Genomic DNA, 14392 nt, shown 5'->3' with positions numbered 1-14392 from the left:
GTCAAAGTAAAGCCACTGTAAAGCCACTGTCGATCGGAATGTCTGTTTTTATTATATTGTTAATTTTAGGCCTACTTTCTGTTTTAACCATGGTAATTTTAATTTGTTTTTAAAGCTCTATGTATTTATCCTTTTTAAAAAAAATTTATACACTGAATGGAAACCGATCGAGCAACGTTTTTTCGTTTCCTCTGTGTATGCGAGTACTCAGTGAAAATCATATTAAAGAAATACTGATACTGATACTGATTCAGAAAGCCTGTATATTATTTTACTTGTCATTTGGAAATTCTTCAATGGATGTGACAGAATATACACAGGGAAATGGAAGTATTGGGTCAAGCCCACCTAATACAGCTGTAAAAATACTGATAGGAATGTCCACTCTCTCCATCCCGACCACATTTCAACCACTTTCCCACAACTGACACTAGTTCTATGTTATCCCGTTTTCTCATCCACTCCCTGCACACTAGGGGGCAATTCGAAAATTGCGAGCCTGGTGTTACATTTGCGAGCCTGGTGCGAAAAGTGTGAGCCGAAAGCTGCGAACCTCGTCTGCAAACTACGATCCGGGCGCACAAGCCTAGTGCAAAAATAGCAAGCCTCAGTAAATAGGGAATTAGGGGAGGGCACTAGTACATGGGGAATTAGGGGAGGGCACTAATAAATGGGGAATTAGGGGAGGGCACTAATACATGGGGAATTAGGGGAGGGCACTAGTAGGGGAATTAGGGGAGGGCACTAGTACATGGGGAATTAGGGGAGGGCACTAGTACATGGGGAATTAGGGGAGGGCACCAGTAAATGGGGATTTAGGGGATGGCACCAGTAAATCAGAAATGAGGGGAGTGCGCCAGGAAACAGTGGCACAGCAATAGAGTTGCTGCCTCGCGTTCAGAGACCCGGTTCGATTCCGACCACGGCCGCCGTCCGCACGGTTTGTACGTTCTCCCCGTGACCGCGTGGATATTTTCCAGAGATGCTGCCTGCCCGGCTGTTACTCCAGCTGTTTGTGACCCGTCTGCACCTATTTGTGTAGAATCTTGAACCTGTGGAATTCTCTGCCACAGAAGGTAGTTGAGGCCACAGTTCATTGGCTATATTTAAGAGGGAGTTAGATGTGGCCCTTGTTGCTAAAGGAGTCAGGGGGTATGGAGAGAAGGCAGGTACAGGATACAGAGTTGGATGATCAGCCATGATCACATTGAATGGCGGTGCAGGCTCGAAGGGCCGAATGGCCTACTCCTGCACCTATTGTCTATGTTTCTATGTCTATGTCTATGTCTAACTGGAAAGCAGAGCTAGAATTAAATCCTGTTGCTGGAATTTGTCTGTAGAAGCTGCAAATTCCTGTAAGTAATCAACAGTGGCAAGCCTGGGATTAGCAGCAGGGACTGGATATAACAATTGATTGCGCTTGGCAGAGCTTTATAATTTAAAGCAATGATTTTTCTTTTGAAATTTTAAATATAATCGAAGAAAAGATTTTCCATAAAGGTTACTGTGCAACTGGTTCCTGTATTTAAATAGTTTGAAGACCCGAAACGCCATCTATCTATTGCCTCTACAGATGCTGCCTGACACACTAATTTACTCCGGCACTTTCTGTTTTGCTCGTATTTAAAATTGTCTTCTTCCATCCTGAGCAACTATTCTTCGATTACAATGTATTCTTAAAACCTTGATTTTCTTTAATTGGTTTGTCTGACTATTTCACTTCATTTTTGTTTTTGTTCTGTGCAGAACTTGTATATCCAGACTCAAATGTATCCTTGTTTTCATAATCTGCTCACCTGCCCCAACCAAACATTTATTCTTTAGGAGGAGTGCACACTTAAGCTTGTCTGGTGCTCAAATGGTTTAACCATCCATGTCAAATCTGCTTTACAAAAAAAAAGACACAAAATGCTGGAGTAACTCAGTACTGCAGTAACTTCTGACAATCAATCTGAAGAAGGGTCCAGACTTAAAACGTCGCCTGTTCATGTTCTCTGGACGTGCTGCCTGATCCGCTAAGTTACTCCAGCACTTTGTATCTTTTTTTCCCCATATCTCTTTTGCTCAGCTTGTCTGTAGAATTGTAGTTACCTTTCATTATGCAGTTTAGCTGGTTCATTGCATGGATCCTGTGTGTTCCCTGGTTTTTCAATCCTAGACACGGGGCCTTCTGCAATTTGCTAAAGTTATTACTTCCTCAAAGGATCAGAGGTGATTGTTCCGGCAGAGATTTCCTTTCTAATTTGATATCTGCTAATTGTATTGTTGTCCAGAAATCCTCAAGGTCATAGTCTATAAACGATCTCCGTGAGTCTACATGGAAGAGGAGGGGGAGTGGAATGCAGAGGTGAAATCGACCTATACTTATTGCCATTTTTGAACATGTAACATTAACTTTGTGTATTTTTAAATCTACTGATATTTCTATTGATTCTCTCATGATGAATGTGAACTCTTCACAAATCTCCTCCCTAAATGCAATTTAAACTATAAATCATGACCAGAAACCTAATTGGATCAGGCTCATAGTTACCTTGACTGTAAAATCAAGCTTCTGCTGAATGACTCAACTCCTGATTCCCCAAAGTCCCTCTCTACTCTTCACAAAACATGTTAGGAGAGTGATGAAACGTCCTCTATCTGCCTGGATGAATGAAGCTGAAGGAATGCCAGCAGCTCGGCCCTGTTCACAGCAAGGTCATGTGGTTGATGAACACTATTAACATTCATCCCTTCCATTACCCAGTAGTTCACAATGACAGTGTGTACCATCTATAAAATGCATTGCAAAAAAATCCCACTGCTGCTTAGATTGGATCTCTCTAAACTACAACCGTTTCCACAGGAAGAACACTGACTGGTAGCAGATATACGAGATGGCTATTTTCTGCAAAAAAACTCCAGTCTCTCACAACCCCAACTGGAAGATATTGTGTATGTGCATCATTACTAAAATCTAAGTTGCGGTGCCTCCCCTATCTGCCATCATGGAGCTCTTGACTGCATGGATGGCAGCATTTCAAGAAGGTGATTTGTCATCCCCTTCTTCCTGAGGGTGGTTAAGAACATTGCGCACATGTTTGAATTGAAAGCATGACTATTTCTTCAGCTCTTTTTGCCCTCCCGGCACTTCCACCCGACAATAACCGTACAAGAGAACATGCTGCTCTTACATTCAGTTGGGAATATTTGCCATTGAAACATTAATTTGGTTAACTATCTTGTGCTTATCACTGATCCCATTTTTGGCGTTTTCTTCTGGCCACCTTGCTGTTTTTTTTACTTAAAGTTATGCATAGCATCCACAGTGCTTTTATTATTTCTCATTTGCTGTAATGGCTTTTCTAATGTTTGATTGCTTTTGCTTGACTTATGAAAGTGGACCATTCCTGGCTGGCATGTCTCCCATTTTCTACCTTTCATTAACTTGGGTCCATATGCAGCAACTATGTATGCTAAGATTCTGTCCTAACATCCACTTGCACTGCACCATGTTCCATTTAGTAAAGGCTAGGCCATTTAGCCGCGACTTTGGCGGCGCGACTCACCCGTTGCAGCGGCCCCTACAGCCTGTCTGTCTTTTTTTTATTTTTTGTCTAGTTAAATGTAGTGTTTGGTGTTTTTTAATAGTATTTTTAAATGTGTAAATGTGGGGGGCGGGGAAACTGTTTTAAATCTCTTCCCTGTCCGGGAGACCCGACTTTTTCCCTGTCGGGTCTCGGCTGTCGTTGGGGCCTAGCACCGTGGAGCGGCCTCCAGCCTGAACGACCCGGGGGCTCGGGAGACTGCGGAGCTGCGGAGCTGCGGATCTGCGGACTCACCATCGTGGGGCTGGCCGGCCTTGGAGCGTGGGGAGCGGTGGTGACTCGCTGCTGCGACTCGACTCCTGGGGCTCGGAGGCTCCAGCAACGCAGCCGCAGGTCCGGTGGATTGGGACAACGGGAGCTCGCAGGTCCGGGGGGAGAGAGAGACCGCTTCCCGGAGCTCCCGCAACGCTTCTCCAGCCCGTGTCGCGGGGTTGGAACGACCCGGACCGGGACCGTACATCACCCGGCGCGGCTTCATGGCCGTGGGACTCACCATCGCCCGTGGGGGTTCCAACCTTGGACTTTCAGACCGGGAGCGGGGCCGTAAATCGCCCCGCGCGGCCTAAAATGGCCGTGGGACTTATCATCACCCGCCTGGGGCTTGGACATCGGGAGAGAAATTGAGAGCAGGGGAGAGAAAAGACTTTGCCTTCCATCACAGTGGCTTCACTGTGATGGATGTTTGTGTGAATTTAATTATGTGTATGTCTGTAAGACAGTGTCTTTGTTTGTATGGCTGTGGAAACAACATTTCGTTTGAGTCTCACTGGGGCTCAAATGATAATAAATTTGTATTGTATTGTATTATTGTATGTATCAAATCCCACTACTGCAGCAGCCCATGGTAGCTTTCTCCCATTTTTATATAACCTCTTGTTCCTTAACGGGCCTGTCCCACTTAGGAGACCTAAACAGCAACCCCTGTTGACCTTGTCCGCCACCCAAGGTTTCCATGAGGTCACAGCAGGTTTTGGTCACTCTCCCTAATGGTCGAAAGTGGTTTCCGCGTGGTCGAGGCTTAATCTAGGTTGCTGCAATTTTTTCATCATGATTAAAACCGACCTCGACTGAAAATAGGTTGTCGTTTTAAAAATCGATAATTTTCTAGTCGCAGGTCTAGTCGAAGCCGGTTTTCTTCATAGACGAGGAAGGTTTTCAACATATGCATGGGAGGTGGTCGGAGGTTACAGATCACCTCGACCTTGATTTTTTTTTTTGGGTGGCGGCCTAAGTGGGACAGGCCCTAGTCTTCAACTTCATACCCCAAGCACATCTCCAAATTTGGTGGTAGACATTTGAACTGCTTGGGTGCTCATCGTTCTGTAGTTCTTCCCCATACCAAACATCTCTGTTGTTCTGATTACCAAGTTAACAGAGGAAAGGTTTCATAGGTTACCCAAAGCCACCTAAAGCCAACTATTCAGCCAAGCTTTCAGAAACCTCTAGCTCCCTGACTCAAGTCACAGTGCAGCAAACTGTGAAGGGAAATGCCCCAGGTGGTTTAGTTAATACAAAGAAACTTGTATTGGAATTATTTTTCTCGGAAGTAAAGGTTTATATCCACTTTCTCATGCACCGTTCCTGATTTCCTTTCTCTTTCAAGTACAGCCAAGAATTGAAAGTCGGGGGGTAGAATTTACACAGGCCTTGCACAGCAGAGAGGGAGTAACATGGAACTGATAAAACTCCACTATCTTCCATCTATGACTAGCCTGATAACACTTCACTGCATAAGGTGCCGATGAAGAATGAATTATTGGATGCTAGGGCGCTTCTGTTATTTACAGAGCTTGCCAAAAAGCAGAACATAGTGAATAGATGTTTTAAGAATTTTTAACATTTCAGAATATCCGTTCATAGTTTAATTACGTCACTCGCTTTAAGGTCAATAGAATTCAACTCTGATTTCATGCTTCAGTAGAAATTGTAGTATAATGGAAGTTAAATGGAACTCCTGCACATGAAAACAAATGTGCAGCATGACTGGAAGGAAAGAAACTTGTTTTGGATTTTGGCAACAATTATCTTTTTAGAATGACTGAAAACTAATTTCATCCAATTCGTTGAAGTGTGTTGACGCACTAAGCTGTATAACATTTTAGTTCTGCAGTGGACAAAAGTGGCCACTTTTAGTTAAATTAATACCGCTATCTAGAATTTCCAAAAACATTCTTGTTCTGAATTTCCAGCAACATTCTTGTTCTGAATTTCCATAATAATGTAAATCTGTCAGGATCGTTGCAATGCTCTTGAATGTGATCAGTTTTTGTGTTTCTCATGCTGCACACCAAATGTATGAAATTCTGCTTTTCAAGAGGCAGTGTAAAAGCACTTAAACCTTTTTTTTTGGAAGCCTCTGAGGATTGGATTTGGCAGTAAAATGTACAACATACGTGACCCTTCTGCAGTTCCATTCTGGCTCTAAACAAATTCTTTCAGGCTTGTTTGTCACATCGGAGTCATTAAATGAAATCTGCATGTCAGCTGTGGAATGCACATCTGTTCTTCATTTACTTTTGCTGATGTTCCCTCGTTGTAGCCCAAACAATGCTAAGATGGATGGCATGTAGTAATTTGAAACGGTTATCTGGTGTTAATTGTTTAAGCATTAGATGTCTTTAGTGAACTTGCTTTGGGTTTTTTGGTGGGGGGGGGGGATGGAATCTTGTTATCTTATCCTCTCTTGCCCTTCTGGTTTTCCTATCTCAAATTGGTAGGATAGTCACATTCCTCCTATTCCTCTGTGTATCACAAGGGTGTTTTGAATGTTAGTGAAATATGTAGTAATGTGGAGACCTAGAGGTCATGTTTTAGTTTTAGAGATAGAGTGTGGAAACAAACCCTTTGGCCCACCGAGTCAGCGCCGACCAGCGATCCCCTCACAATAACACTATCCTACACACACTAGGAACAATTTACACGTATTAGGTGTATTACACTCCAAGCCAATTAACTTACATACTTGTATGTCTTTGGAGTGTGGGAGGAAACCGAAGATCTCGGAGAAAACCCACGAGGTCACGAGGAGAACGTACAAACTCCGTACACATCAGTGCACGTAGTCAGGATCGATCCCCGGTCTCCGGTGCTGTAAGGCAGCAACTCTACCACTGCACCACTGTCATGTGTTAAGCTGCAATTAATTTGCACATTTTAAGATCCAATGTGGAACTTTGGACCTTTTGACCAAAGAAATCCAACTAGTGAATTGCAAGTAGAATTTGGTTTCCATCAGGAGCAGCGATTGAGACTTGAAGCTCTTGTGAATTGAGCCTCTTGGATCATGCTGTCATAAGTATCTTCTGATATCTCCACTGTTACTGTGTCCAGGCTCGAACAATCATTATCAGCAGGAACTCGATGATTGTAAACAACCCCAGTCTTGGCCTTGCATTTTAAACTAACTGATCATTGCTCCTCATTCTGAATTCTATGTGTCCTCAATGACATTCCAAAAGAGATTGCTGAACAGAAAGTTAGATCATTTATGATTTTAGAAAGAATGAGTCATATTTGAATATTAACAGGAGCAGATGAGGTTGTGCAGATGATGTGGCAGCATGAGTCTTTTTTTTTGTTTTTGCTGCACAGTTCCCTGGATAATGTTTCAATTTAGAACATTTTCCTGCCTCTCTCATCCCACATACTTCCCCAGAGGAGTTGGAGATGATTGTAATAAAAATATATTGGTGCCTACTCAAGAAGTATATATTTTTCTCTATCTAGAGGGTTTTGTACAGCTGCAAGTGGAATATAAAACTTAGATCTACAGTGCCTGTCAGGAAGTACATTTTCCTGCCTGCTGTTCTTATTGAGTCCAGGCTTCTTTATATTTAACTTGCAGCTGACTGCAAAAGGTCTTCATGCAGACAAGTGGTAGGTTCTCTGCAATTTCCATCCAAGTCCCAATTGTTTCATTCTGTGTATAAACATTCTGTGATTAAAGAAACCGCTGTTAGCCTTTACATTTCAGACACTGAGAAACAAGCATATTTCCAACCTTTCTCATCCTTTGCAGCAATGTGGGTTTTCTCCAAGATCTTCAGTTTCCACCCACACTCCAAAGACCTACAGGGTTGTAGATTAATTGGCTTTGTTATAAATGTAAATTGTCCCTAGTGTGTGTAAGACCTGTTTCCACGATGTATAACTAAACTAAACTAAACTAATGTTGTGGGATAAGTATGCTGAATGCTCCCCACATTTGGGTTTGGGTGAGGGTGGGGGGAGCCATTTGTACATGCAGATATAACTAGTGTGCTTTAAGAGATTTGAAATCATTTTATGTCTCTCGGAGATTTTTAAATGATAATTTTCAATTCATTTACAGGTAGAATTTGCATGCAGTTATTGATTTTAATTTGAATCTGTTTTCTAAAAGGAAAATTATTTTGTCAATCATCCTTTTGCTTGATGTGCACATTGATCTGTGGAGTATCAGATCACGCTTCCCTTGGGTAAACCCCTCAGTTGCAGATAGGCCAGGTAAAAGTGAAGTGTTGGCGTCTTTAGGGTGGTAAAGAGTCGTAAGAGCGCATGAAAGTGATTTACTAGCATTAGTTTTTTAATGTTCCTATTTTTTTTTGATTGTCCTTTTATTCCTTTTGCAGTCTCAGTGTGAAGACCTACGAAACGTGAATCTTTCTGGTCATGTGGGATTTGATAGCCTTCCAGATCAGTTGGTCAACAAGTCCACAACTCATGGGTTTTGTTTCAATATTCTTTGTGTAGGTGAGTAATATTTTGAAATAGTAAGAGGAGAGAACTTTGATTTTATGAGTTTTTCATGTTATGCAAATATCACGGGGTTAAACATGTAATTCTTGTAGTGTTGGTTGATGAGTGAACCGTGCTGATGGGTTGCACTTGAATAAACCAATATCTTAAGGGAAGGTTTGTTAGAGCAGTGAGAGTTTGGTTTAAGATGGCTTGAAGGAGAGAAGCTGAACAGGTATTTAGGAGGAAGGAAGCAGCCCTGGAAATTGAATACCTTAATGCAAGTAACAGTGAATCATAAAGAACTTTTAGCAGATTGGAGGATGATTAATGTAACTGATATCATAATTCAGTTAAATTTGGCATGGGTAAGGGAAATAATATGTGCAATAGGAGCAAAAAGTTATAAATTGATGTAAGACCAATTTTACTTTGCTGGGAAGTGAAACATGGACAACTAAGTGGTCTGCAAATGAACTAGAAATGGCCACTTGAAGATATGAACAATAGAAAGGCCTTGAGGGAGAAGTTCTGCCAAATCTAGAGGCCTGTACACCAAAGTGCATTAAAGTGTAAAATGAGACAAAAAGAGGGAAGTGAAGTACAGGAGAAGGTCAAGAAGAGCATATGGTACACAAGACAATTAAAAAGTAAATTTGGAAAGCCAACATGGGCCATGAAAAATACTGGCAATTTAAATTGAAGGAAATCCAATGAGTTTCATTAATATGTATGAGAATAACAGTCACAATCCTGATGCCTGGTCAGGAGTCAAAACATCGACTGTCGCTGCCTCTACAGATGTTGCTTGACCTATTGAGTTCCTCCAGTAGTTTATTTCTAGCTCCAGATTCCTGCGTCTGCAGTCTCTTGTGTCTTAAAGAGGATAATTTGTTTTGTTAAATAGGGCCAAACACTTATCCACTCAGTTACTCAAGTCATACATTGTTCTTCGATAAATTATATCTTGCAACTGACAGTCCAAAGGTTAGTTTTATTGAAGATGTAGCACTATTTTACAGCTGTACTGGAGTAATAGTTTCCACAGAAAGACGTGGATGCTATTAAACTGTTACATGTGTATGAAATGTTCATGTTATGTTTCTGATAATGAACCATGAGATTAAAAGATGGGAAAACCAAAGGGGATTGTTTAAAATAAATCCTAATTTGATCCTCAAGAACAGCAGGACTTCTAATGTGGGAAGAGATCCTCAGGCGGAATGTCTGCAGTTTCTGTTTGTTCCCGCAGTGCACAGTGAGTCATGACATTAACAAAGGGTTCGAAGGTCTTTTATTGTCACGTGTACCAATTAAGGTACAGTGATATGCGAATTACCATACAGCCTTATGGGGGCAAAAAAGCAACAAAACACACAATTACATAAAAGTTAACATATACAGCCACCACACCGGATTCCACACATTCCTCTATGAGATGAAAGGCAAAAAAAAGTCCAATCATCTTCCTCTTTTTTTTTTCTCCCACGGTCGGGGCAGTCGTACCATCCGTCGGGGGCGGTCGAAGCCCCTGCGTCGGGTCAATCAAAACTCCCACATTGGAGTGATCGAAACTCCCACATCGGGGTGATCGAAACTCCCGAAGTTGGTCTCTGACCAGAGACCGCGGGCTCCGTGATGGTAAGTCCGCAGGCTCCCGCTGTAGAGCTCTCAAAATCGGTCTCCAGCAAAGGCCGCCAACTCCTCGATGTTAGGCCGCAATGCGGATGGAGATACGATACACCCCCCCACATAGAACAAACTAAAGAACACTAAATACATCCATTTAACACATACAATTAAAACACAAAGAAGGAAAGGACAAACGGACTGTTGGCTCAATGCTGTAACATTTTATGTACTTAAGCAAACCTGAAATGCTCTTAAAAGTCTGATTTTCACCTTGAGGTTCTCTGTTTTGCATAGTTTAGTTGTCTAGTTTAGAGATACAACGCGGAAACAGGCCCTTCAGCCCACCGAGTCTGCACCGACCAGCGAACCAAGCACATTAACACTATCCTACACACACTAGGGACAATTTACACTTATAACCAGCCAATTAACCTACAAACCTGTACGTCTTTGGAGTGTGGGAGGAAACCGAAGATCTCAGGGAAAACCCACGGGAGGAACTCCATACAGACAGCACCCGTAGTCGGAATCGAACCCACGTCTCTGGCGCTGCAAGCACTGTAGGCAGCAACTCTACCGCTGTGCCGCCCGTGCCATCGTGTTCCACTTCCTGACGAACTAAAATTGGTCATGCCCCACCCAATTTAGATTTTTTTTTTCTCCTATTGCACGCATTTTGTTGCATGGTGAGCTATCTGGCCGACTGATTACAAGTTTTTTTTGACTTGGGTATTTCTCAATTTGAGTAGTATTTAACAAATCCCTTTGTTTGGAAGGAAATGAAAGAACTTGTGGAGTGGTCCCAAATATAGCCCAGGCACTAAAAGTGGAGAAACAGTATGTTCCAAAGACGTCTTAAGCTACTGTTACACTTAACCTTCTGTTAAAGGAGTCTGAAAACTGTAGCAGTGTGTGACATGAGTGTGTAATTGCTCAGTCCTACTTGTCAAAGTGTCTGCCACTGTATTGAAACTTATTTATAAACTCTCATTTTGTTAACATGTTTGTTTTTGTAACCACAAACCCACTTGGTTAGTAGTGTTCCATGCAAGTGTGGAATTCCCTTTGTCATTATAGTTCCTTTTGGTACATACAGTCACAAAGCATTTTTTTGTGCATGCATTCAATATTGATTAAGGATATGGAGTTTGGGTCCTGTCAGAAATTAATTGGATAGTTTATCTGATACGTTAAACTTGTAAGGAACAGGTCACTGTTGTCTTTAGATTGAACTTTGGATCACATCCATCCTGTTAAATTAATATTGAGAATCTTGGTGTTTTTTTAATGAGAAAAGTATGGTTTATTCCTGGCATCCAAGAGAACATTCATCACCATTCTATGGTAAAAAGTGATTTGATGGCATTATTTTTTACGTTTTAGGACCTTTCCATATACATGGAGCTACTGTTTCCTTTTGTGAAAATATTGTTGATTTTTCAAATACAGCTCAGCTTCAAACTGTTGTTCAAAATCCCGAGAACATGAAAAGTGCTAAACTACTCCATGCTTAAAACATTTTCATTGTCCTGCACAGAATTTGAGCCGTCCCAACTGAAGCATAATTATAGTTAAAAAGGGTGCATTATATTTTGGCATGAGTACTACATATTGATTTTACTTATTGAGTTCATCAAACCGACAAATGCAGATAGAATACAATTAAAGTATTAATGTTATGTCTCTAGAAGAAAAAAACGTTTTTGAATATTTTAAATGTAGGGCCTTTAAGATTTGCTTCTGTTCATTGGTGGTGCAGTGCAAGTTGAAGATCACAAAGGCTCCACGATAAAATATCTTCCCACTGCATTGACTTTCATCGTGGTCCCAGCAGTGAATGGAAAAATAGCCTGAAGCCAGCCACATGCTGTGCTGTGCTGTTTGTGAAGCAGTTTTAAATGTGGTGTGCAAATCGTTCAACTTGAATCTACAGTGCTCTTGTATTAAGATAAATTTTAATCTAAACCAGCAATTGAAGAACATTGATCAGGAAACTACTTTATTGTTTAAAAGGGAATTAAAATATAAAGACACCAGTGGCCTCAGAAACCTACTCCTGTAGCATCTGCTAGACCTGCTTAATAGCTGGTACATACTCAAGGGCAAGCAAGGTTGATTTTCCCCTCTATTTCAGAATAATCCTCTCTCTCCAAATGCATTAGTTGGTCCATCCATCTGTGATGTGTTGTATTCATAAATCAATGCTTGGGGATGGCCTGACTGCTCTCTGTTGTAGTTGAATGTTGTTTATACAGGATGGAAAATTCAGCCAGGATTTAAACAATCCTCGAGTGGTGTGGATGTTAAACAGCACAACATATGACATAAAACATGTACTTTCCAAATTTTGTACTTCAGATATGATCAGTTGATTGAACTTTTTGGTTCAAGAACCTTATGGCATTGGTTTTTGGAAACCCATTTTTTAATGAACACAAAATGTATTTTTCAATAGTCATTGGTTTGAAGACTTTATATTGGGGATACGAGCATCTTCAGCCTTTTATAGCACAATGTTAAGGCCCTGTCCCACTTTCCCGAGTTACTCACAAACTCTCCCGGATTTTCCCCTTGATTCGAACTCGGGGAATGTCAGGTAATGTCGGTAGCAAGCTCGTAGGAGCCCATAGATGTTTCGTAGCGGCTCGTAATGCCAGCCGTAGCCCCGAGTACCTACGAACGGCTATTACCGTAATTTTCCGAGTTCGAATCAAGGGGAAAATTCGGGAGAGTTTGTGAGTAACTCGGGAAAGTGGGACAGGGCCTTATGTCTTGCATTTCTTATGAGGTATTTTACTTTAAACAAATATTTCTTCACATTTTTTAGAATGGCATGATTAGGCAATTATTTGGCTTTTTGCTGTACTATGCAATCAGATTTAAGCTCATCTTTTACCTTGGTGCCACTTTTCCACATTAATCTGATAACCTTTGATTCTTTGAATATCTAAAAGTCTTATTGCCCTTTGTCTTGAACTTACTTGGTGACTGAACCTCCACTGCCCTTTGGATTAGACAATCAAGGGTTTTACAACATTTGTGGTGAAGAAATACCTTCACATCTCTGCCTGAACCCCTTATTTAGTGACCGAGTCTTGATTATAGACATCAAGCCAGTGGAAATATTCTACCATTTGCCCTTTTCAAGTCAGTAATGATTTTGTATGTTTTAGTGCGATCACCACTGTTTCCTCAATATTTGAGATTTTAAACTGTATAACCTCAGCTCGTTTAATAAACCCATCATCCAATAATCAATCTGATGAGCCTTTGTTACCTCTTTCCAAAATTTGTTCACCATTATATGGAGAGATCGGACCTGTTTACCTTTTTAGGTGCAGTTTCATGTGACTTCATATGTGACTCACCTCAACCCTGCCACATACCCTCACCCCACAAATTGCCTGTTTATTTCTACTATGTTTTCTATCCAGTAACTAATCCCCAATCCATGCCCCCCCCCCCCCCCCCCCCCCCCCCCCCCCCCCCCTAGCATTTTGTTTCAATGTTTTTGGCACCTTATTGCAAACCATTTTTTAGGGTTTTTATTTTAAGAGGTGAAGAAGGTGATCAATGAGGATAGAGCAGTGGATGTTGTCTACATGGATTTTAGACGAGTACTAGACCAAGTGCAGACCCGTTGGGTCTGCTCCCCCAATGGTGTGATCCCCCAACCCAATATTCCACCATGCACCCGTCTCCTCCATTGGAACTGAGCCCGTTCCCAAATGTAAGATTGCAGCCCTCCCCTGCCTGCTGCAGCAGTGAAAAGTTCAGTGTTCCTCTCTTGCAACTTTGTTTCGAAGTGTGTTGGAAGCTGACATGTAAATGGAGAAGCCTGTTTATTTTTGAAATACTTGGGGGTGGGTGGGGGAGGGGGAGAAGGATTTGATTAAAAACATGTACTTCAACACGACGAAATGAAATGAGGAGCGGATACTTAGAAAGAAAAGTGAAATCTCTACCGAAATGGAAAATATCTCGGAGATTGAGCGTCTGGATTGGGCGTGGCAATGAATCAAAGGAAGAAATGCAGCCGGCAGCCGTACATGCAAATGAATCCATTCCAATTGGACATCTGCGAGCATCGGCCATTCCGATTGGACATCTGCGAGTATCGGGCACGAATCGAAAGGCAGGAAGGGATCCGTACTGCAGGCGGACGGACGGATTTAAGTTTTATATATATATATAGATAGATAGATAGATAGATAGATAGATAGATAGATAGATTTGATAAAAGTCCCTCATGGTGAGCTGATCTAGAAGATTAAAATATACGGGATCCATGGTGACTTGATCGTTTGGTTTCAGAACTGACTTACTCATAGAAGACAGGGTTGTGGTGGAATGGTGTTACAGACAGGAAGTGACACAGCTGGCGTCCAGGTGCCATTGCAACAACCTGGAGCTCAATGCTCTTACACAGTGGAATTGATTGTAGACTTTAGGAAAGC

At 41.7% G+C, this 14392-nt stretch overlaps 1 protein-coding gene across 7 annotated transcripts in view; it reads left to right on the top strand.

Annotated features, from left to right (window-relative positions):
- LOC129699649 (septin-11) overlaps positions 1-14392 on the top strand; it is an 80667-nt gene that overhangs the window by 27874 nt on the left and 38401 nt on the right. For all 7 annotated transcript variants that reach the window (XR_008723902.1, XM_055639663.1, XM_055639671.1 and 4 more), the window contains exon 2: positions 8198-8318. Coding sequence is in view for 6 of the 7 variants with exons in the window: in XM_055639663.1 (XP_055495638.1) it covers positions 8198-8318 (121 nt within the window). In the remaining variant the exon portion in view is untranslated. The remainder of the gene's footprint in view (positions 1-8197; positions 8319-14392) is intronic.

Source organism: Leucoraja erinacea, chromosome 1 (assembly GCF_028641065.1).
Source record: "Leucoraja erinacea ecotype New England chromosome 1, Leri_hhj_1, whole genome shotgun sequence".
Taxonomy (NCBI): Eukaryota; Metazoa; Chordata; class Chondrichthyes; order Rajiformes; family Rajidae; genus Leucoraja; species Leucoraja erinaceus.
Note: the sequence above shows the minus strand (reverse complement) of the source record. Positions and strands in the feature narration are given on the sequence as shown.